This window comes from Bactrocera neohumeralis, chromosome 4 (assembly GCF_024586455.1).
Source record: "Bactrocera neohumeralis isolate Rockhampton chromosome 4, APGP_CSIRO_Bneo_wtdbg2-racon-allhic-juicebox.fasta_v2, whole genome shotgun sequence".
In the NCBI taxonomy this organism is placed as follows: domain Eukaryota; kingdom Metazoa; phylum Arthropoda; class Insecta; order Diptera; family Tephritidae; genus Bactrocera; species Bactrocera neohumeralis.
The window spans coordinates 19,463,266-19,491,206 of NC_065921.1; the positions used below are offsets into that span (position 1 = coordinate 19,463,266).

Below are 27,941 nucleotides of genomic sequence, written 5' to 3' on the forward strand. Positions count from 1 at the left end.
AAAAAACAACAACAATAACTCTGATATACTGATCTGTTGTGTATATTTGATAATTTTTGTAGAAAAACAAGTAAGCCAGCCATCCATTTTAGCAAAATTTCAATTTTTTTTTGAAACAGTTGATACTTACATTGTTGCTGAAGTTAATAAAGTGCCCTTTTTTGTGGTGTTCAACATATATTTATTCTTTAATAAATTAAAACTTAAAACGGCTTAATAACATATAAAACAAATTAATGGTATTCCTCTACCACTAAAACACCAAATTTTTAGCATAAATACAAAATACTTTAAATTAATATATTTCATGACAATACTCGCACATAAACTAAACAGCAATTTGATATGACTATTATTGCTACTGCATTTTCAAAGAAATATAACACCTTCAGTCATTCTTCAACGACAACTACATATAATATCAAATAATATAAATATATATGTACCTGTTATAGTTGTAAACTAATTAAAATAACTTTTGTTTCTTTCATTAACAATAATTTTTTGTATGTGTATGCATGTACATTACATCTTGAATATAAGGAATTATTTTTAGACGCAAAAAATATGAAATATAAATTTGTAATACAACTTTAATTTAATAGTAAAAATATAAAAAAATATGCACCATACGTTTTGTAAATAAAGAATAAGCATACATTTCAAGATTTTTTATATTTTAGAATATGTTTGTAAAAGAAAATATAATAACAATTCAAGGTAACTTTTGAGTAAATTTATGAATTGTATAATTTTATAGTGTATTAGTGCGTGTAAGTGTATGTGTGTATATGCACGCTTGTACATTATAATAATCGTTGGTATATCAGTGGGTAAATACGAGTACATTATTTGAGTACAATAATCATGTACATATGTATGTAGTTATTTTTGTATATCCAAATAAAGAACGGTAAACGATATGTTTGTTACGATTCTTAAAAGAACGTTTTAAGGTTGCTTTCGGATATGGAAACATTAAGTGTTTTTAAGTGCAATTAACGAAAAATCTATACATTGGTTAGCATAAGCTCATGGAATGTGATGCATTGCTTTTATTAATAGAACTACACATAGCGAATATTGGAAAAAAGGAAATATTAAAGACCAATCAAGTACTATGGATACAAGTTTTTCCATTTAAATAATGTTAAATTCAATTTTAGAGTGAGAAAAATCAAGAATTAGATTTGAAGTTCAATTACCGAGTTAAAAAAATAATAATTAAAAATATAAATAAATTCACTTTCGTACAACGGTATTTTTTAATTTTTGTTTACGATTATTAATGTAAAAAACACTAAAATGCCGCGATTTATTGCTCAAAACGTCACGTTACTTTTTTTGTGTATGGCATTGAAAAAACCAATTTTTTCTTAAATGCATTTCTCTGCTAAGCATTTCAGGGTGCAGCAAAATTATTATTATAGTAGTATTGGCCAGCGCTTTAATAAATTTTATTGCTGAGAAAATGTCTTTGCCATAAGCCGAGCCTGAAATCCTTTTCTTTCAAACGAGATCAATGATTGATCGGCGCAATTCAGTTTTAACTTCTTCAACTTCATTAATTAAGTACATTAGCCTTGCAATGTTTTAAAAAGTGATTCGAATGCTTTCAATATACTTATGCAGCGAAATATTTTTTTGTATTAATAGTTTTTCAATTTAGCGTAGTAAATATAGTACCTCACGAAAGCCACGAATTTTTAATAGTCAGTGGCATTATTTGTAACGTTCTCTCAATTTAATGCTTATAATGCGCAAAAGGCTCAGTTTGTTAGCTCGAAAACTTTTAATATTAGTTATGTTTAGTTTAGTTAACTCATGTTTAGTCATTTAGTATAGAAAATACAAAATTGATATTATAATTTGCGTAGTCCTTTAAAATACATAGTACATATACACTAGCATAGTAGTTTACAAACGTACAAACGTACACAATTACATATGTTTAGGGTAAATTTAGTTTTAGTTTTAGTTTTTTGCAGTGTAATGAGTCTTTACTACGTTGAAAAAATCCCTAATGCTCAGACAATAATTGAGCTTTTACAGAGTTTTCATTTTCATTTTAATTTTCTGTTGAAATGACTTGTACATATGTCGTAGTATAAAAATAGTATTGAAACTATGTACACACATGCGTACCTAATACAAATGTTTAGTAGTTAATTTAGAAAAAGTTTGCTTTTATTGTTTTTTACTTGGTTTTTTTCGAATTTCGTCTTTTTTTTTGTTAAATTTGTGGCAACTCTGTAGCCTGTGAATGCATTACGATTTGTTTTTTGTTTTTTTATTTTAGCTTCTTAAACTTATCTGCTTAGTCTACATAATAACAATACATTTGATACAACAATCAATAAACGAACAGGACGCCAAACTGTTATTGCAATTCCATTGTACGCATGAATAATATTTTCGTTTAATTTGAGTGGTTAATACGAAGGTAATGCGAAAGCAATATCAATAATAATACTTATAATTGACGAATTTCAAATTTTGCTTATTGAAACAAATTAATTATGTTAATGAATTAGAATTTAAGAAATTTCTTGCAACTTAACCGATTTTTTTATTCTGTAACGCATCTTTCGAAATTTTAATTTCAATTCTCTTAATTTATTAAACTTTTTTTAAATCAAATCTTCACACTAAAATAAACGATAATATTATTTATGTTGTACAATTGTGCTTTGTTGTCTTTAAATGCTTTCTTTTCAATATGTATCAATAGCTCAGCACTTGTGCATATTCCTTGTTGTTGTTTGCATTTCATTTTATGTGCTAGTTTTTTTTTTATTTATTTATTTATTTAATATCACCATAGAAAAATAATCGTTCAAAAATTACTTTTTTTGTTTGCTTGTTTCATATTTACTAGCTTATAATAAATATTATTATCATTGTTATCGATAGAATTTATCAATAACGCTGTTAACATTAGAATGCTCAATCAATAGCATCAAAAATATTCGTATTATCAAAACACAATTATCGGCAATGACATAATCAACGCCATAATAATTCATAAATAAATAAATACATACATACATCAATAACGCCTGTCACATCTGTTATTATTTGTTAGCGCAAATACATATATTTAGTATCATCATCATTATTTATTTTATGTTTCTTTCTTTTTTTGTGATTTATAATATTTAAGACAAGCGTATTCGATAAAAGTGCTGTAATTTATTTTATTGTTATTATATATATTATTTTTGGTTTCTTGTTCCATACTAATGACCTAAATTCCATTTAAGCCTTTCATTTGCGTTCACATCTTCGCTTTTTGCCGCCGCGTTTAAAGTACTTTGCAGTCCTTTGGACGAGACGAGACAAGACGAGGAGTTGAGTGTGTAAGCGTGTCAAAGTGTCCATAATACAAATTTTGTGTTGCACATACACGGCGCACACGCTTACTTACATGTCTCCCGCTTCCATGGCAGTATTTATGTCGCTGACAATTTTGCCCATTAATTCACGATATGGCGAATTGGGTTTGAAGGCGGTCTCTAAGAGTGCGGTATCACCGAAAAAGTTAAAGACTTCATCGATGCGATTTAGCGACTTTTCGGTGAGATGTCGTTGGACAATTGACTTGAGGGTGGCATGTGATTCAGCAATGGACTTTTGCATATACGGCAGGTCGAAGCTGTAATCTACTTCATAGAAGGAAATCACTGCAAGTTGTGTATTCTGAAATAATTAGATTAAGTAAATAAAATGTTTCAAAAAATTGTATGGTGAAATTTAATTTTTAAGCATTAATCAAGTCGGTAATTTTTTTTTTTTGTAATACAAAACTCTGAAACAAACGATAAAAACGTTAGCTCTTGTTTAATGAGTTTCTATCGGATCAAAATTGATTCGGACTGACCATTAAAAACTGCGCGTCCAAGCCGAAAAATGTTTACCCCGATCGGTGCAAATTTTTTGATCTTAGTGTGAAGTTAGATCTTCATATATCACTTTGTTTGTTTGGTAATTTTTACCACCAAAAAAAGCTAACAACGTAGTTGCTTTAAATTTTGTGTTTCCAATGGAATCACGGCTACGAAATCGTTGAAAATGTTGCAGAAGTTTTTTGTCTACTTCATCGCGAACACAAATATTTAAGTGAAGGTCGAGAAGTTATCGAAAACTTGCCTCATACGAGTCATCCATCCACCTCTTTTAATGACGATAACATAAAATAATTAAAAAAAAACAGTGTTAGATCAATCGTCGTGTTGCCATTAGAGAGATAGCAGAGGAAATCACATGTATTTTGAATCGACCCAACTAATTTTGATTAATTTTTTTGGGTATGAAGCGTGTCCATGTTAGATTCATATCGAAAGACCTAATTCTTGAATATAAGCCGAAACGGGAAAAGTAAACAAAATTCGTCATCCCCGCCGAGGCTGATCACAATTTGTTGGAAAATTAGATTGAGTGGTCTCAAGTTTTCTGCTAAAAAATGTATTCTTTTTTGGCAGTTCGGTTCAATTTTGATTACATAGTACATCAGGTTCAATATACATTTTACTCGTATTAGATCAGGTAAATAAGGGTGGTATACAAAATACATTCGAAATATGTCTAATTTTCATATTTTAAATACCGTTAAAAAATTATTTTTAAATGGATGAAAATAGTTAATTTATTGAGTAGTCGAAAAAGTCTTTTAATATTTCTAATCAAACTTCAACTTACTTTTTTTATATTTATACTAATAAATAAATAAAAAAAATGACTCGAAATTTTCCTCTAGAGACAATATTCCATCAGTGTAAATCGAAATTTCGAAATTTCTAGAACGGAAGCGAGCGAACCATTGTTGTGCTACACGAACTGATACAGCATCGTCTCCGTAAACTTCACAAATTTCATTGGTGGCTTGCGTGGCATTCTTCCCTTTTTTATACAAAAATTTCAAAATATAGCGATTTTTGTCATTATTTTGACTTATTTTTGAACAGCTGTAACTTTTTTTCAACTTCCCCGAATTTAATTTTTTTTTGATAAATGAAGCTTAAAATCTCATCTTTCCAACACTATATGGTATGACACAATGTGATTGGTAGCACTGGAGATATGCGACTGCAACGACATCTATTGACAAAATTATTAAATTCTACAACACCTCTAGAATATTGTCCTCAATTTTCAAGTTGATCCGATTAATAGTTTCGGAGATACAGCCTTCAGAACTTGTGCGCTCGAGGCTAGCTATGCTAAGACCGGCGTCTTTAAACGCGTTTTTCTGTGAAACTGTGTTTTTGAAGTCGGTTGGAAAGATTTCTCGAGAACTACTCAATAAATATGTATATTAATATATTAAATAAATATTTAAAATATTTTTTCCCAAAAATATCCTAATATTTTTGCTAATAGAGTAACAATAAAAAATTCGATTAAAATATGTATTTCATTTTTTTATCAGAAAAAAATTTTTGAAAAAAGGCTGTTTTTTACCCGAGGAAACCCATGTAACCCCTTAATGAAAGCTGAATAGTGTACTCGTGTACATAAGTTGTACACATTTAAAGAATTATCTCCCTTTTTTTAATATTTACTGGTTATAAATTATAATATTATTTGCAATTACTTTTGTTGTTATATACATATTTACTTGCATTTAATTATATTTATATGCAAACATATTTTGATTACACTTACTTGAAACTTCCGCTTAAAGACTTCCGCATCCTTCAGTTCGTCGGCACTGAATTGATTATTTCGATGTAGGACACCAATTTTGATAACAATTTTTATTATATTTTTTATCAGCTTCTCCGCTTTAACTTTGTTGCCCGTCTGCATTAAAGTATGTAGATATATAAATGTAAATACAATTGTGCAATTGAAAGTTGGTGTAAGAAAAGAGGCAGCTTTTATTAAGGAAGTATGTAAGTATATACGAGTATATAATATAAAGATACTTAATATGAAAAGTTCTCACAAATTGTGGTTATTAAATTTTATTTATTCATATGTACATATGTTTGTATGGAGCTGGTGAAAAAGTTGATTGGAGCGCGCACTTACATGCATTTTACAAAGGCGATATAAATTATCAAGAAGCGATGCGGTTGTGCCGTCAATAAAGGTTTTCGCTATATTCTTGGTGGCCATGCGCGAGAGGATCTTCTTCTGGGCACGCAAGCCAATGTCACGCGACTTGAAAGCGCTGTCAGCCATAACTGAAGAAAAGTGAAAAAAGAAACAATGAAAATAATAAAAAATATGAAATTATAAATACAAATGAAATTATAATATTACAAAACAGTTATTTTTTTGCATTAAATGCGTAATTTTTATAAATAATACAATTGAGATAACAAATACTATAATACGCAGCTTTCAAACACACAACTCAACATACGCCTTATAATAGATTTATAAATATGTAATTGCAAAACTATTTAGAAAATAAAAACTTTATATAAAATTAAAAAACTATTTTAAGAAACGTTTATTTGTAAGAAAGTGCATAATAACAACAAAACACATGCCTCCACTGCATTCAAATGAAGGGCGTCTGCTGCGCACTACTTTCGATTTGCATGAGAAAATAATTACTTCTAGTTTTTTTTTTTTTTATTGCAATGAAGTCAGGCAAGGAAACTAGAATAACTATCCACTAACACAAAAGGTCTAGAATTGATTTATGCAAACAAAAAACTATTATAATGTGAAAAAACTGAATACATTACAAAAGGCATAAAAGTGCAAAGGCACAAAACGTACCTCACACACAACAAGCACACAAACGAAAATATCTAACGGCATTAAGTATTTAAATTGGAAAAATCAAAAGAACCAAAAGCTTTATTTCCATAACTCATATGCGATATATGGTGATTGTGGTTCACTGGTTGAGTGCTCGCTTGTTTACCTTCTAGATTCCAATAGTCGACGCTCCATAGCAGCAGACACTGACGCAAGCCTTCCGCTGCCATTTTGCTGTCAAATCCTGACATCGTAGTCGTTTTGTTTAGTTTGTATGCAATTTTTTAAATGGGATAAGAAGAAAAATCGAAATTGCAAGAGATTTTCATTTTCAATAATTTGGAAATATATACAAACATATGTATGTATGTACATTAAGGAGTGAGTGCAGGCTTTTTACGTGTGCAGTTGGGAAAATTTGCAAAATTATAATAAATATTCATTGATGCAGTGTTGAGTGGAATGTTAGAATATTTATATGCTGTTTATTTACTTATTTAGAAACGATAAGCAAAATGTGAAATATAAATTAACTGTTTTATGACAACTTAGGTTTTGTGTTGAGTTAATTTACTGTATAATGTTCTAAACAATTATAATTTCGTAATCTTAAAGTAATTCAATTACGCTGCTGTACCTTAAACCTCTCAATAAATGAACAGAGTTCAAATATATTGTATAATTGATTTTTATCTTGATTAATAAAAAAATCATGAATTTCCTGAATTTTCAAACAAAGGTCGATTATTGCCTTAAAAATAGACAACTCTTCACTAATGTGTTGAGTCTATGGGTAAGAGATGTTGAGATCCGATTTGCACGGTCAGTTTGAATAAACCAGTTCGGGTCAAATTTGATCAGATGATATATATATATGTATATATATTTCGATTTCATAGATTTTTTTAAATATTATCACCATAAATAGAGCGGATGAAAGGCTTGTATGAGGCAAATTTTCTACAATCTCCCGATCTTATTGTTCCATCTTTAAACGAATATCCGTTTGCACGATAGTCGGTTTAAAGTAATCAGAACGGATCAGATTTTTATCCGATCGAAGACTGTCAACTCGGCAACATTCCTCGAAGTTATTTCAAGAATGTTTTCTGCCGCCACAACGACAATAACAAAAAATACAAAAGAGGAAGATATGGCAGAGCGATAGGAAATTATAGTAGAGTTATCTGTCTCTTGATTCCAATTTACTTAAGGATTCAGCAACACCCGAAAAACCAATTGATGAGCTATATGCTATAGTAGTCCGATCTGAACAATTTGTTTGGATATTGTAGCGCTGCTGTGGACAATACTCTATAAGAAAATAGTTTTCCATGCAAGAACTTTATTTTGATCAATCAGTTTGTATGGCAACTATATACAATAGTAATCCGATTCAAACAATATGTTTGAATATTATAGCCTTGGCTTGGACAATAATACATGCCAAATTTCGTGACGATAATTTTTCAAATCAAAAAGATTTCTATACAAGGACTTTATTTTGATCGATCAGTTTGTAGGGCTATACTGGTCTGATATCGACAATTCAAACAACTTTTTGGGGAAAGAATGTAAGCAAAATACCATAACGTTATCTGACGGACTAGTAAACATATATATATAGACAGACGGATATGCTTAAATCTGTTCAGCTCGTCACGCTGATCATTTGTATTTGAGGGTCTCCGACCTTTCCTTCTTCTTGTTAAAGACTTCATGTCAAACATAATATACCTTGTTCAGGGTAGTAAAATCGGGCATTTTGCTGCGTTTGATAGAGACGCGTTTCAAAAGTGCTGAATCGGTCAATAAGAGATATTGGCGAGCTGACCGGGTACAAAACCGGGACCGCAAAACAAAAACAGTCAAGTAAATTATACCATTACATTTAAAGCTCTATCTAAAAGTATCAAGGCAAGTCAAATGACATTAAAATTTATATTGAATGAAAGTCGACTTTAAGACTACGTTGTACTACGAGTTGAGAGCTTGCGTGAAGTAGGACGAAACCAAAACGTTAATGGTGATAATTTGAGGTTTCGTTTCACTAGAACTATGCTACTATATGTTTGCCATAACTTTAGAACAACGCATATTTTTACTATATATGACGGTTTCTAATTTCTACATGTCTGTATATATTGTTGAGTGTATTTTTAAATCTCAATAGCGTGCTAAGAATACATTAACGCATGTCTATATGTTCGTGTGCAAGTATTTCTTGTTTACAGTTAGCTACGAGGACCTCCCTCAACTACTTCTGTGAGCTCACATAGTCCACATAGGCTGATATGCGCGTATGTGTAGGTGCTGCGTACGCGCTGAATTTGCCACATGCCGGTCTAAGTTCTTTGCTTTACAATTATTCTATTTGTGCAGACTCGTGTACTTGCCACGTCGACAAATTAAAAATTTAGTTGAAAGGCGCAAGCACCTTTTACCTTGACATGGCAGTGTCTGGCGTATGGGGAAAATGTATTTAATGGTACTATAATTTAACTACAAACACGAATCCTTGCGAGGCTCACGCAAAGGTTATATTATTGAGCAAATAAAATTTTGATGGGTCGGTGGTGTCATGGCAAACTGAATTATTTGGCTACAAACGCTTGGATGTGCGCGTAAACCGCATTTGATACGAGCAGGACGGCACTAAGTGACACACTGCGGACGTCAGAGTAAACAAGTATGTGGTCATCCTTAGCAAAGGGTTGGGGATTGAGTAGAAAAATCAATTGGATTCCGTCAGATTATTGGACGGATTGTAAAATATTGAGAGACAGACGATCAATGAAAGTAAAGTCAACATAAATCAAAATATCGACAAATAAGAGCTACAGGTAAGATCCGGAAAAACGGTCGATGAGTAGTAATTATGCAATTTGCAATAGTTTTCATTAACTTGAGATAGTACCACTTCTTGAAGTTTCGTTTTAATTCTAGTGGCGTCCTTAACCTTTCAGTCTTCCTGCTCTGTATGACCTGTTCTCAAACAAATCCGCGACACTTTTTAAACGCTCAACAGTGTATATTAAGTTTGCTTTGAAATTTGTAACATCCAAGATCGTCGCAGACCCTTCAAAATTTATTCGATTTCGGGTCAATTTAGCTATGTCCGTCTATGTTCATTTGCCTGTCTGTATATATTATTAGTGCTGCAATCTGGCAACTCACAACTTTATCGTAAAGTTTGATATTTTTGATGGCATGCATACTCAGAACATTTTGACATAAGAGCGCTATTTGTGTTGTTTACAGTAACTTAAAATATTCTTCTCAACAAAAATACCGAATATTCTCGCGTGATTATTTTTTTGCAACTTTCGACGTGGATTAACTCAGCAACAGTGCATCGATGATTTTCATTCAATTTTTAACGATGAAGCTATAACAAGGACCAGTGTTTATTGATGGTATGATGAATTCAATCGAGGTCTCTAAGAGGAATTTCTGGAAGGTCGTCCAAAATCTATTGTTGTTCCGGAAAATCTTGATGCTGTGCGCAAAATGATTTTGCAAGATCGTCATGTGACCCGTCGTAAGATTGAGACAAATATGAACATTATTGGGACTAGCATGCATTCAATATTGCATGAACATTGGACTGTAAAAAAATTTGTTCACGTTGGATCTTTCACAATTTGTCAATCGCTCAAAAAAGGCTTCGTGCCGATTGGTCGAAATGTACTATAAACAAAATATGAGAATGGTGTTTCGAAACAAGTTTATGACATCGTTATAGGTGATGAATCGTGGATTAACGCGTATGAGCCCGAACATAAACATCAGTCGACTGTATGTGTGTTTTAAGTTGAGCCGCATGCAGCACTTCCAAGCAAATGGCTGTCTGTTCTTTTAAAAATACTGGATATGTCGGAACCATACCACAGGAACATTGCAGAACAGTAAAATCGGAGTGGTATACAACCATTTGTTTGCCAGGTGTATTTCACGAAATCAGGATTACTCTCACACATCGACTGGCACCGAATGACTTCTTTTTTATTCTTGTTCGTAAAAAATAAACTAAGAAGTTAACATTTTTCGGCACCTGAAGAGGCGGTTGATGTCTTCAAAAGGCATGCTTGGGAGATGCCTCAATCAGAGTGGCAAACGAGCTTCGACAATGGGTTTAAATGCATCCAAAAGTATGTTAAACTACCAGCATTAGATAGAAAAAAAAAACTAAATATAAAAGATTCATGTGTGAAAAGTACTACTTTAGCCCTGACAAAAAAATGTTGCCTTAACCTGCCGTAGAAATTGCCAAACTATTTTAAAAATATGCAATGTCTATTAATTTAATATTTCAAAATTACTATGTGATAGAATAAAGTATAAGCTCATAAAAGAAAACACAAAAAGGTCAAAAGTTAATGGAATTTTCGTCTAACCAAAATTGAAATACAACAAACAAGCGATAATAATTGACCATTAGGAAAAATTGGCGCTTGCCTCGTTAAAACACAATAATTTCCGCTAATGATTTATCACCGGAACCGTACTAAGAGCCATGAAGGAGAATAATTATTATGGCAAATACAACAACTTTTGATTCAGTCACTAAAAGGGTAACGTTTTTATCTGTGAGTTTCGATATTCGATAAATTTTTATCTTATCAAATCTTTTTTAGGAACCATGAGTCAAGAGGATTAAGCACTTATGCAACACGAGTTGTTACATGTCGAATTACAACAATACAAACAAGTTTCCACTCAATGGAAATTAATAAATTATGGGGCAATTAGGTCTTCTACGGTTAGATTACAAATGAAAGTATGTAAACAATAAATGATGTATGTAAATTAGTAGTGAATTATAAGTTGGAGTATTAGAGGGTATTCCTTCATAGTTCTGCAGTTTTTCAGGAATTTTCAAATTTTTTGTTGGGAATGTTAAGGTTGTATGCCATTTTCGTGAATTTTTAAAAGATCTAGATTGAATGTTTCGAGACGTACTAAACACCATATTTTTAGCTATATTAAAAAAAAAAAATTTACAAAAAAAAATAACGGAGTTTTAGATCAAATTTGACCGATCTTTGTACTGGTCTTGAGGAGTTTACCTCAACACAAACACCAGTATTTGAGTGGCACAAAGCATTGAATGGCGGTCGAGACATCATCGAAAACTTGCTTCATTCAATTCGCTATCTCTCTTAATGACAATGTTTGAAAATCGTCGTATTGTCATTAGGGATACAACTGATTTGATAAGAGTCGACTCAAAATATTTCGGTTATTAATGTTTTGAATATGAAGCGTGTTAGTGGTAAACTCGTACCCAAAGACCTGACTCTTTCGTGAAAGAAATGCTTGACAATGTAGCTGGGAACCCCTCTTTCATTAAGGGCATCATTGCTGGTGACGAGTCGTGGGTGTATGAATATGTCGAAAATGTTCAACAATACAGGAAAAATGCTCAAAAAATGAGCCAAAACCGAAGAAACCAAACTTCGCTAAAAGTATGGAAGGCCATCCCAGCCGAGCCTCATAACAAGTGTATGAAAAAGTGGACGACTCCTTTGAAAAGAGTCTTTTTTTGGGGATATAATAAATATTTGTATTAAAACTGATGATAAATGAGTGAAAATGTAGTTGTTTTTTACTCGGGATCACATTTAAGGGTTTAAATTAACCGACTATTTTCTATTATTAGATCACTTGGGGTTTCTAATGCTTTTTAATATGGTATTCGGGTTAGAAACACCATATGCGACTGTTAAGACTAAAGAGACTGTAATTATACACATGTTTGATTAATAATCTAAACATACACAATCCTAGGTACGTATAAATATATGCATATGTATATGTATGTATTAGACTGGTCTAAGAAATGGCATGAATGAAAACAGCTGATGTTCAATTGTACCTACATAAATATATATAGTATGTCATGATGTCAGGTGGTCTTACATCCAAGCATACGTAGGTTGCCTTTTATGTTTCCGGATTTGGATACCCTAGTTTAGCAATGGGGTAACTCACAAAATCATCGTCAAGTTTGACATTTTTGATGTTCTTCTCGGCAAAAAAATTGAATTAAATTCTGAACATTTTTGCGCGTGATTTTTTACAACTTTTGAAACAAAGGAAAAGCAACCAAACATCATTCAACTTAATTAAATTTTTAGCGATGAAGTTCCATCAAGGACCAGTGGTTATCGATGGTATGATGAATTCCATCGAGGTCGTAAACCACTCCAAGACGAATTTCACGAAAGTCGTTCCAAATCTGTAGTTGTTCCAGAAACTATTGATGCTGTGCAGAAACTGATATTACAAGATCGTCATGTGATCTATCGTGAGATTTAATATTGCATGAACATTGGATTAAAAAAACAATTTGTTCACGCTGGATCCTACACAATTTGTCAATCGCTAACAAAAGACTCGTATTGATTGGTGGAGAGATTTGCTAAAGAAAAAAATACGACAACGGTGCATCGAAACACGTCTATGTCATCATGACAGATGATGAATCGTAGCTTTATTCGTATGACCACGAAAGTAAACAGCTGTTAACTACCACACGAGTCGAGTCCCACAAAAGTTGTTCGCTTACAAACCACTTCCAATCAAATGATTGCCTGATCTTTTGTAAAAATTAGACATGTCGCTACGATACCACTGGAACAACGCAGAACAATAAATTCTGAGTGGTATACAACCATTTGTTTGCCGGTTGTCTATCAAGAAATTTGGAAAATCATTTGCTGAAGACGTATCATTCTTCACCATGACAATGCGAGCTCTCGCACATCGACCGAAACAACTGCATTTTTGAGTACTTAAAACATCGATTTGATAAGCCAGCCACCGGTATAGTCCTTTCTTGGCAACGAATGACTTCTTTTTATTCCCCTACGTAAAAGATAAACTAAGAGGTTAACGTTTTTCGACACCTGAAGCGGCGGTTGGTAAGTTTAGAACGCCTGTTTTGGAGATACCTGAATCAGTGTGACAAAAGTGCTTCGACAACTGATTCAAACGCATGCAAAAGTTTATAAATATTAATAAATAATATTAAAAAAAAAACAATAAAGCTACATATATTCGCTGATTAATATTTGTTTTTGTTCTCCAATCCCGAAATATAAATGCCAACCCTCGTATACATATATTTTCTGCAACCAACAGCAAAACCAAAAAAAGTACAATTCATTCAGCAGTTCATCAGTGTAAGTTGACCTGCTTCGAATAAAATATGTTTGTTTGGAGTTGCAAGCTGCTCCAGGCGCGCATTCTATTTACAAAATCGCATATTTCAGTTAAATTCCAAACTATAAATACCCCTGCGCACATGCGCAAACACAGCACAACCTGCTTGGGAAACATCTGTTTTCTTTTTTTCTTTTCTTTGGGTGTTCTACTCTCGCTCAGCCGGTTTAAGCACTTACATGTGTCTCTTAAAATTGTATGTATGTATGTTTGTTAATTATGGCGGGCTGCAGAAGTCTCCAGCTGCTGGAGGAGCCACAGTTCAGACAGACGCAGCTTGTTGTTTTATGGCTTTTGTTTTTGTTTTAAACGTTAGACAGTAGTCTGAGTTGACAGCGACAAGTATGTGCGAGATTTCATAATGAATGCCGCAGTAGGGTATTTCGTAAACAAGCGGAAATCGGCTTTAGCTATGACAAGTTGTTCGACTAGTTTGCTAGGGGTCAGTGCTTCTCAGGTAAGAAGTTATGCGAATACTATTTGCATAAGTCTGTCTAATGTGTTTATTTTCTTGATTGAATAATTATTAATAATACACAAGAACTAAAGAATAAGCGCAGATTGGATGTGGAGAGGTGAAATAGCTGTAAAATGTAAAATGTGGTGCTAATTTATTACAGACATTCTAAAAAATGCAAATAATGTAAATAGTAAATTTTTATGTGCAAAAGGTATGAATATCTGAACAAAAAACTTGATGAAAGATGGCTTTTTGGTGTTTTATAACCCGTGGTTCATAAACATATTGTTTTTATTTCCATATAATTTTGGCAGAGGCTGCTCTTAGTAGTTAGAAATAACGATTCAAATTCCACCAAAAAGACTTGAAAAGCTGAAATGGACTTTCAAGAATTCAGTACATGCTTCGTGTGCAAATTTAGTGCATTTTTGGACATTTAAACGAAATAACAACCTTTAGTTTAAAAGTTGCCGGGAAGGACTTCAGCTCGTCGAGGTTTCAGACAAGGCGAATACCTATCGTACGACTACTTCAATCCCGTGCTGGGGAAAATAATTCGAACTATCGAATCCAGAATGGGTCTGGTAGTGAACGAGGGCAAAACGAAATGTTTCCATTCAGTCGTCGCACTCGCGACTTGGCTCCCGCATCATTGTTAATTGTCATAACTTCGAAGTCGTAGATAATTTCGTCTATCTTGGAACCAGTATTAACACCAAAAACAATGTCAGCCCCGAAATCCAACGCAGCATATCTCTTGCCAACATGTGCTACTTCGGAAAAAGTCCTCTCTCGACGAACAAAAACCAAACTCTATAAGACCACTTATTATTCTCGTCCTTCTATAAGGTGCAGAGGCAGGGACGGTGACAACATCTGATGAGTTGACGTTGAGAGTTTACGAGAGAAAGGTTCTGCGAAAGATTTATGGTTCTTTGCGCGTTGGCCGCGACGAATATCACAATCAATGGAACGATCAGCTATGTTTGTGAAATATACGACGACATTGACATAGTTTAGAGAATTAAAAGTCCACGGCTGCGCTGGTTAGGTCATGTCGTCGGAATGGACGAAAACGCTCCAGCTCTGAAAGTATTCGACGCAGTACCCGGCGGGGGAAGCAGAGGAAGAAAAAGACCGCTTCTCCGTTGGAATGACCAGGTGGAAAAGGACCTGGCTTCGCTTGGAATTTCCGAATGGCGCCACATTGTGAAAGGAAGAAACGACTGGCGCGCTGTTGTTAACTCGGCTATAACCGCGTAAGCGGTGTCTACGCCAATAAAGAAGAAAAATAAGTCGGATAAAATTCTGGTAACTCATAACGATGTTGTAGGAATTTCAATCGACCTTCCTCGGTTTGTGAAATCAAATTAAAACGTTTATCTAACAAAACATTTGACAATTGTTAAAATATTAAAAAAAAAAAAAATTTAGAAGAAACTTATGTATGAACAACCCTGTATGCAAATATGATTCTATATACCAGACCTGCACCTGTTTAATTGGCGATTCTTACTGCTGGCAAGTTCAAAAGCATGTACGAGAATCAACTTTCGTGCCACAAACTGGATGAAAAGATCCGTTGCTATGGTCACCGCAGCGATAAACTTTTCCAATTCAACTTTCTCTAAGTTATTAAAAGCAAGTGAAGTATGTAAGTGAACTTTTTTAATTGTCGCTAAGCGATTGCTACTGCACGCCAACGTTAAGCAAGGTGGAAAAGTTGCGATTACGGTGTAGAGTTCCCCTTAAAAAGTTAGTTCCACTGAATTTAATTAAATAATGTAAGATTTGCGCCAGAGCTGTTTTGATTTTGCAATTACAAGGCAAAAACCTTAAATTCGGTTCGGTTGGCACAACACATCACACGCTGCGTCCAGAATTCGGTCGACATAATTGCTCAGCATAATTCGACAACGTTAACTCTAGTCGATAACGCGCATCCTGAGGGACTCTGTACAGTGCGCACTGACGACTCACGACTTTCACAAGAAAATATTGTTCAGCGATGAAGTTCACACTTTTGGTTGAATGGGTGCGGCAATAAGCAAAATTGTCGCATTTAGAGATTGTTGAGACACCATTGCATCCTTAGAAAATCACTGTTTGGTGTACTCTATGCGCATAGGGAATGTTTGGGAATTTTCTTCAAAAATGAAGTCGGTGAAAATTTTACAGTAAATAGGGAACGATATAGAGCCATTATCTGAATCGTGGGATGTAACACCAATCGACTATTTTTTGGTTATGTGAAATCACTTGTCTACCCAGACAAGCCCGAGACGATTGACGCCTTGGAAGAGAATATTCGGTGCGTTAAAGTTGCTATGAGAGTGCTTAGAGGGCGTTCAACGAGTAGCGTTCATAATTTTCTTTACATACAAATTTTTATCATATGCTTTTCACTTACATTGTGATGAAATTTTGACAGCTTGCCAAATATTTTCTTTATCTTGACGAATTCTTGAAAATCCACTCACTTTCTTTATACATCTTGAGAACACACATGCCCAGATACGTATATAAATACGTAAGTATATACATATATATATATATATATATATGTACATATGTATATAGTTTGCAAGGAAATCATATGTGCTCTACAATTTATTTATGAATCATTTCCAGCTGTGACGATGACAATATTTACTAATATTTATAATGCTCAGTGGAGTGACTCGTACAAAGAGCAAATGTTCGCATTCCAATAAAGTGTCGACGAATATTAATTGTAGCACTGTATCAGCTGGGTGGCGTGTGAACGCAGGCGAAGGAATTGCACGAGTAATGACAGTCGAGCAAAAGTAATCAAATTGTAACGGTACAAAACACATTCGGAGGAAACACAAAACAAAAAGTAACGAAATTTGTATGTAATTTTAAAATGATAACGAGTGATAAGGTAAAATACTACGTATTTACGTAAATGCATTATGAGTCAGTGAAAAGCTTGCTGTCGAGAAACTTTTTCGCAGACAATCAGACGTTCAGCGTTGATTTATTAAACTGGATTAAAATTGTGCGCACAATTTCAGCAATGAATTAGTTGAGAAGGCGTTATTGCACATGCACAAACATAAATACATACATATATACATAAGTATATATCCATTTGTGTGTAAAATATTTGTTGACAGTTCTGGTCGGTTAACGCACGGAATAAACTTGATTTGCTAAGCTTTTGTTGGCATGATTGTTTGTTTGTTTCTTCGGACGCTGACACTGGGTGGCACTTATCAACATTTGTATACATTTAAAGAGCTTATCAATTAATAAATAGACCGTGTACTTGTATGATAAATATTTATTTGATTTTGTGGAAATACAATTGTGTAAGACTTCAATTTAAGGCACTGTTTTTAATAAAAACTGGAGCTTATTAGAAAAGATAACATTTTTTGTGATAATTATGGAACTATTATTTTTAGAATGCCGCAATAAGAAGTAAAAGAATTTGATAAACGCTAAAAAATATTATTTCAACATAAGTTTTCAAATAGCAATCGAGTTCAATTAAAAAAATTACGTTAACGTCGGCGGTACCAAAGCTAAAAACCCATCACTCGTGTATTTTTCAAACAAGCGTCGGGTCTACATAAACTGACCGACTTGGATTTTTATTTGTCGAAAGAATGCCAATTGGCAACATTAATCAGACTTATTTTTGTCATTACAGCAACAACTATAACAGTTAGAACTTTCTGCAAGAAATTATGAAGCTTTCAGTTTTGAAAATTACTACTAAATAATTTTCCGTTCACTATTTTCAATTCGGTTGGGCTAACGGTGGATGGTTATTTATGAAGTAGTTTATAAATTATTTAGTAGATTTGACTACTGGGTATATGGTATACATACATACATATGTATGCCTTTATTAATAAACAATAGCGCACGGGTTAATTATTTTCCTTTATTATTTAAGCTTTGCTATTGGCATTTAGATCTATGTATATAAGCGAACTATTCATGAAAGCTACATATTCATTAAAGCTACATATTCATTAGGCAATAATATGGATAAATTTTCTGAGTTATAGAATAGGTTGCGGTTTTGCGAAACTTTGAAAATAAATTGCTTTCGACATACATATGTACATACATTTTTATAGTTTATGCATATACTTATGTATGTTATACCTAGAATGAATTTGCATGACCACTTATTGAGATTCGGGAGAGAAAAAATCGCTAATTAAAAAAAAAAAATCGAAGCGCCCTGTGCTGTCTGTCTGTCATATGAGTGCCAGATTTTTAAATACAAAGTTAATACTTATTTCTGAAACATTTTAATAAATAAGATTAAAATTATTTAGAGAGGCATGCCACGAATACCTGAGTGAATCTCTACAAATTGCATAAATGCACGTAAATACATATGTACATATACGAAGGTGACTACTTTTTCATTCATAATCTCTGCATGCCTACACGAATAATTTAGTCATGCTGTTAGAGTGATTTATTTTTAGTTGGTCAGGTTGCAAAATGCATATTTTAGTTGAATGAATATTGCACTTCCTGTAAATTTATGCATCTACATGTATGGAAGTGAATATGAACCCGTCTACATATTTATGCAAGTACATACAAATGCTTGTAAAGCATATTTAGAGCCTGTTTCTCAGCCAGATGCCACCCACCTCGTCGACAGGCTGAAATAGCGCAGTAAATATTTTTAACTGCACATTTTAACGTGACTTTGAACACTTGTTCATACTGGCATGTCTACATGTTCCGTGCAAATCAAATACAAGTTGAAGTTATGGCGTTTGGAATTTTTAAACAGAGTACAGACATTACACGAAAATCTTTGCGTGAAATTAAGTTGTAAGGGAAATAACTTAGGAAGTAATTACCTAATGATATCTATAACATATGTTTGGTGTTAGCAAAACATTATAATTAAGAAAAATCGTAGTTCATAAAACAATGTATAGTTTCACAAATATTAAATAAAGACTCAAATATTTAAATTACATATTTTTTAAGGCATCACTAAATGCAACGATTTTACAACAAAAAAGTGTAATATTTTAATTTTTCGAAATATATAGTTGAATAATTTTATATCATTCATATATATAACTTTTTGTATACGAACAAACCTCAATACTATACAGTCCAACAAAACAGCTGACATAAGAAGTTGGGAATAACATAGTCCGCAAATAAATTAAACTAACACCCTAGCTTACGGCATAAAGATTAATTATCCAAGTATGTATTATTTGAATGTGTGCATACAATTTTCGAACACTAACAAGAATTTAATACAATTGTTGACAAGCCCAAACAATCGATTTGCTTGAATTCATTTAGGCAGATGAATTGTAGCTTCAAATGAAATAGAAAAGTTTTTATATATGTTTATTTTACAGTACATGTGTATGTATGTATATGTATATAGCCAATAAGCGTATATGCGCGCCAAATGCCGCAAATACGTTGGACATACGGGGATTGTTTCCGTTGAGCGGCGGTGGCACATTGGGCTTACTGAGGGCATGTGACAGCACAATAGAAGCAAGTGATTGGACACAACGACTGTTATGGCTGTGCCAACGAATTGAAATGAATGTGCATACTAATGTATGTTTTAATCTAAATATGTATTTAGCTGGTGGTGGTTGTATGCTCTTCAGAAGGAAAAGAAGGGGTATTTGTTTGAGCCAACTAAATAAGACACTCGAAGCTAAATGTAATGATCGCAAAAGCAATGAAAAATTATATTACAAAGTAGCGGTAAAAGAATCCTCATTAAAGCCGGAAATTACTGCCGGTTCAAATATGGTTGAAGTAATAACGTGTTGCAGATTAAACGTACAGCAAGTGTGCTGCCCAAGTGGAAGCAAATAAACTTTCCAAAACGTTAAAAACTTTTTTCAGTTGGGAGTCTTTTCAGTTACTCACTTTGCAAATAATGGGCTTCATAGGCAATGAATTTAAAATGATAGTTGCGTTAGCGTTTGATTTGCTTCGGTGTTTAAACAAAAGTATATTGGTTAGAAATTATTATGTTTAGAAGGCAGATGCTTTTTATGGAAGCGAGTTGGTTTCTATTTACATATAATACGATATGATAGTGCGTATTTAAATTAACTTGGCGTGCTTTATGGTTTGAAGCCTTATTTTTGGAATACTGATGCATAGAAATATTATTGATATAAAGTTTTATATTTGTATTTATATTTACGTATTTAAACAAGAAAAAGCTTGGCAAACTTAATATTCTCTGTTCAGTGCACAAATTGGAAAAACGAAATAACGGTCATTTCATAATATCGTTAAATGCACGAGCATATATACTAAATTATTGTCTACTAATATACAAAATAAATTTGTTTTGTAGCATACTGAGAAATAAAATAAAATAAAATATATGTAATTAACTTTCAGAATTAAAATTTAATCAACAAATGTGATATATGTATGTATATACATAAGTATGTATGGATAGGGGCAAATATATGTATGTATGTATGTTTATAAATACTATAGGAACTGAAACCACAGAAAGAACAGATATTTAACCATGATAAGTATAGACAAATCATATGTGGAATGGATATGCTACGCATTTGTATAAATAATAAAATATTTCGTTTCATGCATTGAACAAACGCAAATATAGGCATATAGTAGCGGAAGTTTCATTTCACCGTTCGTGCCTTTGCATGCTTAACAACACCCCACTGCTATTTCATTCACAATCATGTTTTAGGACTTTTTATGCGCTGGTCTATGATGGTAAAATTTCTTGATTGAAGGGTGCGTTTCGTCCGTTCAACGACGCTCAAGGATATAAGGCGTTTAATGTGGGCTATCACTAAAATGTTTGCGTTGTGCATGTGTATGTTTGCGTTCTTAGGCAAAAAAATGCATAAATAAGTTTGGCTATTATTGATTGACAATTGAAGTAGTAGCTGCTTATATCCATTTCAAATTCATTAGATATAAACTTTTATTTACCTACCTTGAACAATTCCTAAAATGCTATCCTGAAAAGTTATGACAATGAATCAGTAGTTGTAGAGTAGTTCCCAATGTTATGCCGCCAATAGCTATGTTGCTATTATTACACCAAACAACACTATGGAAGTTCAATGCAATTATAGTCTTTCCTAGTTTAATTTATTTAAATTTCCTCACATAAAAACTTCACTTAAAAAACTTTCAGTCGTCACAAAGCTTTCGTGCCTTTGTTCACTTCTATCTGGTTTCGCGTTACGTTCATAAATATACACTTGCTTTATTTGGATAGCTATCACAAATGCACGTCATTAGAACTTGAAATTTAATTTATTATCTTCAATTTTGTTTTTTATTTTTATGCACAACATCGCCCGACGCAATTTCCAAACAACCAATCGCCCAAAGATATAGAATTGAATTGAAAAGAAAATACTCAAAACCACATTAGGGTTTATTTGTCAACAAAATTCTACAGAGTTGCACATAGCGTAGTAATGTTACTTCAAAATTTACTAATTTCCAATAAAAAAGAAAGATTAAACAAATTTTTGTATACAGCAGCAAAGGGCATATATTTATAAACATATGTATATATATATTTATATTTAAGGAATTTTTTTCATGTCGTAAAAATATTCAGAAAAATTCTATGCATATGACAACATTATCAATGTTTCTTATCAGATTTCAAGTGCGGTACGTTTTGATTGACATTCGCAGCGTGGAACTGTCATTAATGTTGACAATTTATTAGCGAAAGAGAGTCAAGGCAGGCGTAAGTTATCCGAAAGAGTATAGAAATCTGAAGAGAACAACTGTGCAAAAAGGACAATTAGTGAAAATTTGTTTAACAAGTTTTAATTGTTTTTTATTTTGGTGTGAAAATAAATGTAGACGAAAAAGAATTTATTCAGAAACTTGTCCAAAACGAAATAAGAAAAAAATCTTAGTATTTCCCACGGCATACACTTGTTACCATAAATAGAAGGGCACAACGATTTTTTCCAACGTCTATATATTCAATCGGACCGAAAAAATTGCATCAGCATTGCTTTGCCAAAGTAACATTACCATTGATTGGGATTAGTGGTAACAGACATGTTAACGCATAAAGGTTGTCAAGGTGGACGTAAGAAAATGCAGGTAGGTTATAAAGTGATTACTAAATGCACTGAAGTGGTTTGCCAAGTAATTGCAAATGCAATACATTACCGGCACATAAAAGTGGATGTAAAGGAATTTAATAAGAATGGGACAAGCTTAGTGTAAACTAATTTTTTCACATTGCTTCAAATTAGGTGTCGTTTGTAATACGAGATGCAGAGGAAAAACAACACAGAAACGGTGTAAATGCGCTACAACTCGATCCCAATAATGGCAAGCTATATTCCGCTGGGCGTGATGCTATTATTCGAGTATGGAACACAAGAACAGAATCTTCAGAGAAATATATACAATCAATGGAACACCATAACGATTGGGTTAATGATATAGTGCTCTGTTGTAATGGCAGAAATTGTGAGTATATAAATGTTTTATTGTTTTTTTTTTTTGTTTTAATACCCTGAACAGCATAATGAATTATCTGTCTGCCCGTCCTTCTGTTTGTATATACGCTAAATAGTCCTTCAATTTTTGAGATATCGATCTGAAAATTCGTTCTTTTCTCTCCAATTGTCGGTACCGCCGATACTCAACTACAGCTTGGAGCTGCCATACAAGCTGAATGATTAAAATCATGTTCCTTTTTATTTGTGAAAGATATTATAGTGCAACAGAATTTTTTTTGTCAATTATTAAATTATGCTTATACATTTTATAGTAATAAGCGCCAGCTGTGATACCACCGTCAAAGTGTGGAATGCCCATAAAGGCTTCTGCATGTCAACGCTACGCACACATCGAGATTATGTGCAGGCATTGGCCTATGCCAGAGATCGCGAACAAGTGGCAAGTGCAGGGCTGGACAAAGCAATTTTTCTTTGGGACGTTAACACCCTAACCGCACTGACTGCCAGCAACAATACCGTTACAAGTAAGTCAAACTATTATTCCACTAACTTATGCAATTTTATTCACATAAATTATTTATTACCACCATAGCCTCTAGTCTCACCGGTTCTAAGGACTCTATATACAGTCTGGCTATGAACCCTTCGGGTACGGTTATTGTTAGCGGTTCAACGGAAAATATATTACGTATTTGGGATCCTCGTACCTGTACACGAAGCATGAAGCTGCGAGGTCACACTGAAAATGTACGTGCATTAGTAGTTTCACCTGATGGCAGTCAAGTAGTCTCTGGCAGTTCAGATGGAACAATCAAACTTTGGAATTTGGGCCAACAGCGGTGTATACAGACGTTACATGTACACAAGGAAGGTGTTTGGGCGCTATTGATGAGTGAAAACTTTCAGTATGTGATTTCCGGCAGTCGAGATAAGAATATCATAGTAACTGAGTTAAGGAACCCAAGTAATTCGGTATTAGTTTGTGAGGAGCGTGCGCCAGTGCTTAGTCTTGGATATAACATTGATAAAACAGGTGTTTGGGCCACCACGTGGAATTCAGATATACGCTGTTGGAAATTACCGTTATATGACAAATGTACTTTAACATCTAGTGGAGGAATGGACGCACAGTGGGCGATAGCGTCGAACACAGAACTGACATGCATCAAAGGTAAAAGTTTCAAGATGAAGCTGGTGAATATAAAATAAATAATGTATTCATATAAAAACTAGGTGGTGCGGCCGTTAAGAAATGTGTCGTTTTAAACGACAAACGTTATATAGTAACCAAGGATACTGAGGAGAATGTTGCTATTTACGATGTGCTGCGTGTAATGAAAAAAGAGGATTTGGGCAAAGTGGATTTTGATGAAGAATTGAAGAAACGTAATAAACAAGTTTACATTCCAAATTGGTTTACGGTGGATTTAAAGACTGGAGTAAGTCATAACGAAGTTAGGAAGCGTACTGTAATTCAGTTTTAAACTCTTTCTATTAGATGCCAACAATTGTATTAGGCCAGGATGAAGTTGACTGCTTTGCTGCGTGGGTGTCTATAGAGGCTGGACTTCCAGAATGTGCGGAACCAACATCAGAGACTAAGGTGTGTAAACATGTCATGATAAAACCAATAAAATGTCTAACGATTTATTGTTATTTCCAGATAAATTATGGCAAACTACTACTGGAAGCATTATTAGAAAGCTGGACACCACCGCACAGCTTACCACAAAGTGAATTGGAGCCAGATAGCCATGGAAATGGTTACTTTCAAGTGCCCAAGCACACACCGGTTATTTTTAGGTAAATATTTACGAAATATTTTACATTTTCAATAACTGTAAATAACTGTTTCACAGTGAGGTAGGTGGACGTACGGTTTGTCGACTTTTGGTGCGTGATGCAGCTGGAGAGAGTGAAAGTACGTTATTGCACGAAACCGTACCACAGTGGGTCACAGATGTAGTGATCGAGAAGACTATTCCGAAGTTCTTAAAAATACCCTTCTTCCTGCAGCCGCACCCACAAATGATTAAACCTGAACGTACCAAAAAGGTGAATTCTTGTTTTTTATTCGGTTCTCTTAAGTAAATCACGCGTATACTTATTATAATTTTCTTGTACTGCAGGATCGTCTAGTTGCCAACGAGTTTATACAATGTCGCAAAGTGTGCGAGCATGTTTTGGAAAAAGTACTGGGCGCAGAGACAACACCGAGTGGCGGTAACGCTTCAAATTCTTCGCAGAATAGTCAAAGTGATGCGAATTCCGAGGGATCACAAGTACCTGCAGAGGATCGCATCGAGTTATGGTGTAACGATGTTGTGAGTATAAATCTGATTTATTTTATTTTTGTAAATATATTTATATGCATATTAAATCCGAATAGGTGGTAGATCCTAACATGGACTTGCGTACGGTGCGTCACTTCATTTGGAAACAGTCGACCGATTTGACTTTCCAATATAAGACAAAGCCAAATTTTAGCTATGATGGTAAACTGTGAATAGTCTCGACAAAAATTACCGCCAACGCCAACAACAAAACCAACAACATATATGCTTAGAGTAAAGACGAATCCTCCTACATTCGCCACCATTTAATCAACACCATCTGGCTTCGTTGTGCCCAAAAAGATATTGCAAAATTTCCAATGTAGCAACGAAAGGTGTCAAAAATGTAGTGCATATTGGCTTCGAACTAAAATGAAAATTAGTGCAATTTATTTTTGCAAAACATTCAAACAAGAAATGAATATTTTTAGTGAGTCTTAGTCTAGATGGGAGCTAGTGCTTATGTTTGTAGAGATTATGTTCATGCGCCCACATATAAGTATGTGTGTCGTCAGTTTAACCATTTGTTTGACGATTTTTGATATCTGTTTTATTTATTTCGCAAAAGAAATCACGATATCTTTACAAAACGTGCATTCAAAAACAAAATAAATATATACAGAATTTTTACATTTAAATATGTGCGCATATAAAAATAAGCTGGTTATTCTAACGCCCAATTCACTTTTGGATGCATTTTTGTTATTGCATTAAGGATTTAATTCGTTTTTTGTTTCTAACTTTTTTGTTTTATTTTTGCTTACATTACATTTGCTTAGTTTATCTTCAATCCTATAATAATTCTGCATTTAAGAAAATACTGTATAGGAAATTTACATTCACAATAATCCATTAAAAATTACCAACTTTTAAACGCCAAACCGTTTGCATTCAACGTAAATGCACTCAACTAAAAAAACTATTTGTAATTAAATTATAACACCATCATATTTATTTACACGATATTGCGAAAGTGAGATTCGCAAAGGAATGAACTTGCGCGATTCATTTTCAGCTTGCGGTTGCGCGAAATGAACCGTAGTAAACTAAATTGTTATGAACGAATTCTGCGTTATTAAAAGTAATAACTTAAAAAAGTGCATTGTAGAACAATGGCAGTGTTCAGATTTTCTATGCCTATGTGTTAGAAAAAACATGTTTTGTCAAAATCTGTTATGTATTCATATCTGTGGTCTAAATATTCTTTAAAACGAGCGTACAGCTCGGTCTGAAAATTGTTTACATATATTTTACGGATTCTAGCGACGTTTAAGATATTAGTCTTGGATATATTGAATAATATGTATTAATGCATAAAATGTATGTGGCGCGTATTATCTACAAGTTGTTTACTTTAATATAAGTTTAAAGCTATTCTATACGAAATTATATAAATAAAAGAAAAGGAAAATAAATTACGAAATCAAAAATTCTGCTATAACAGCAGCAACTATTATAAAATTAATTTACTATATTGAAAGAGAAAAATATATATAATACATTAAAAGTATACAGAAATTCAAATTTCACACAAGGAATATAAGCAACTGCATTCATGCCAATAAACTGACAAATTTGTATATATGATTACATTTGTTTTTATTTTATAAAATACGACCTTAGAATTTATACGTACATTAGCGGTAGTTATGAGCTAAACCAGTAGAAAATCAATTGGAAAGATACATACATACATATATGTATAGAGTGTATAAAATCTTAAAAGCGAAACACTTTAATGCTTTTAGGAACTTTAGAGTACACATGCATACATATATATATATTAACTATAAACAAATTTTTTATCAGACTAAAATCTATTGATTTCTTGGTATATTATATTTTACAACTATGCTATCCTCCCACTGCTCATTGATTGGTTCGGTCCCCAGTGGCCGTCTTAAACGCCGTTTTAGTTCTTTTTTCAAAATATGTGGTACGGACATACGTTCATCAATTATCTTAACCGCCGCTATTGGATGCAATGGATTCAACGTATTTACAATTCGGCAAAGACAACTTTCGCGTAAAGTTCGTAAAGGGTATTGTATTCTGATCTCTTTGCGGCAAGGCACCATACGTGCGGGATTATTTGGATTGCGCATTTTGTATGGGATTGGCCAATATCTAGGTAGGTTATTCACCTACAATCATATTAAGTTGGTGCTGTCAAAAATTTGGAACAAATTCCACAGATTAGTGTTCACTTACACTCATTAATTCGTTACTATCCTCATCACAAAATATCCAAGGATGATGGGTGAAGGTATTGGTTTTGACGTGATGGCCTGGCGCTAATGAGGTATGATATTTAGTCTCGTTGTTGTCGAACCAAAACAATTTGATATGGCGATTTGTGGTGTTGAAGAAGAGCACATAACAGGGCTGAAAAGGAGGTTCACAAAATCCATTTCTGTGGAACGGGAATTCTTCATCAGGTGGTTCAAAAGGGGGCAAAGCCATAGCAGCTAATTATATACCGCAATTCCTGTGGAAAATGTAAGAAAATGTTAAATTTCTAATGATTACTTAGGAACGGTTATTTATACAGTTGCCGCAAATAGCAAAAAATTTGTTGCTTAATATCGTAAAGAGTCGCTTATAATATTATTCCTGCTTATAATGTTTTGATTAATTAATCTTTGTGTTTTGATTTATCATATGTTTATACATTTTGACATTCTATTTCCAAACAGCTTTGCGGAAAATTTTTGT

At 33.3% G+C, this 27,941-nt stretch overlaps 3 protein-coding genes across 6 annotated transcripts; 1 reads left to right on the forward strand and 2 right to left on the reverse strand.

Annotated features, from left to right (window-relative positions):
* Positions 1 to 885: 885 nt before the first annotated feature.
* On the reverse strand, positions 886 to 21,781 carry LOC126754471 (tumor necrosis factor alpha-induced protein 8-like protein). Of its 4 annotated transcripts, none has more exons than XM_050466447.1 (7): positions 21,573 to 21,781; positions 21,384 to 21,500; positions 6,884 to 6,961; positions 6,034 to 6,188; positions 5,665 to 5,802; positions 3,428 to 3,699; positions 886 to 3,322 (listed from the first exon to the last, which is right to left on the reverse strand). In XM_050466447.1, the coding sequence occupies exons 3-7, from the start codon at positions 6,945 to 6,947 to the stop codon at positions 3,268 to 3,270; spliced, it is 684 nt and encodes a 227-aa protein (XP_050322404.1). In that variant the 5' UTR covers positions 6,948 to 6,961; positions 21,384 to 21,500; positions 21,573 to 21,781; the 3' UTR covers positions 886 to 3,267. The 4 variants fall into 4 exon arrangements, with proteins under 4 accessions (XP_050322404.1, XP_050322403.1, XP_050322406.1 ...); XM_050466446.1 differs by having other exon boundaries at positions 21,560 to 21,781; XM_050466449.1 differs by lacking the exon at positions 6,884 to 6,961 and having other exon boundaries at positions 21,384 to 21,781.
* A 355-nt stretch (positions 21,782 to 22,136) lies between these two features.
* Positions 22,137 to 26,813, forward strand: LOC126757621 (WD repeat-containing protein 48 homolog). The gene is made up of 10 exons (XM_050471671.1): positions 22,137 to 22,525; positions 22,681 to 22,900; positions 23,205 to 23,417; positions 23,486 to 24,064; positions 24,127 to 24,332; positions 24,392 to 24,496; positions 24,557 to 24,696; positions 24,753 to 24,948; positions 25,023 to 25,217; positions 25,283 to 26,813. The coding sequence occupies exons 1-10, from the start codon at positions 22,481 to 22,483 to the stop codon at positions 25,397 to 25,399; spliced, it is 2,016 nt and encodes a 671-aa protein (XP_050327628.1). The 5' UTR covers positions 22,137 to 22,480; the 3' UTR covers positions 25,400 to 26,813.
* On the reverse strand, positions 26,801 to 27,871 carry LOC126757622 (protein Vhl). The gene is made up of 3 exons (XM_050471672.1): positions 27,776 to 27,871; positions 27,438 to 27,714; positions 26,801 to 27,370 (listed from the first exon to the last, which is right to left on the reverse strand). The coding sequence occupies exons 2-3, from the start codon at positions 27,687 to 27,689 to the stop codon at positions 27,044 to 27,046; spliced, it is 579 nt and encodes a 192-aa protein (XP_050327629.1). The 5' UTR covers positions 27,690 to 27,714; positions 27,776 to 27,871; the 3' UTR covers positions 26,801 to 27,043.
* Between the last annotated feature and the right edge of the window lie 70 nt (positions 27,872 to 27,941).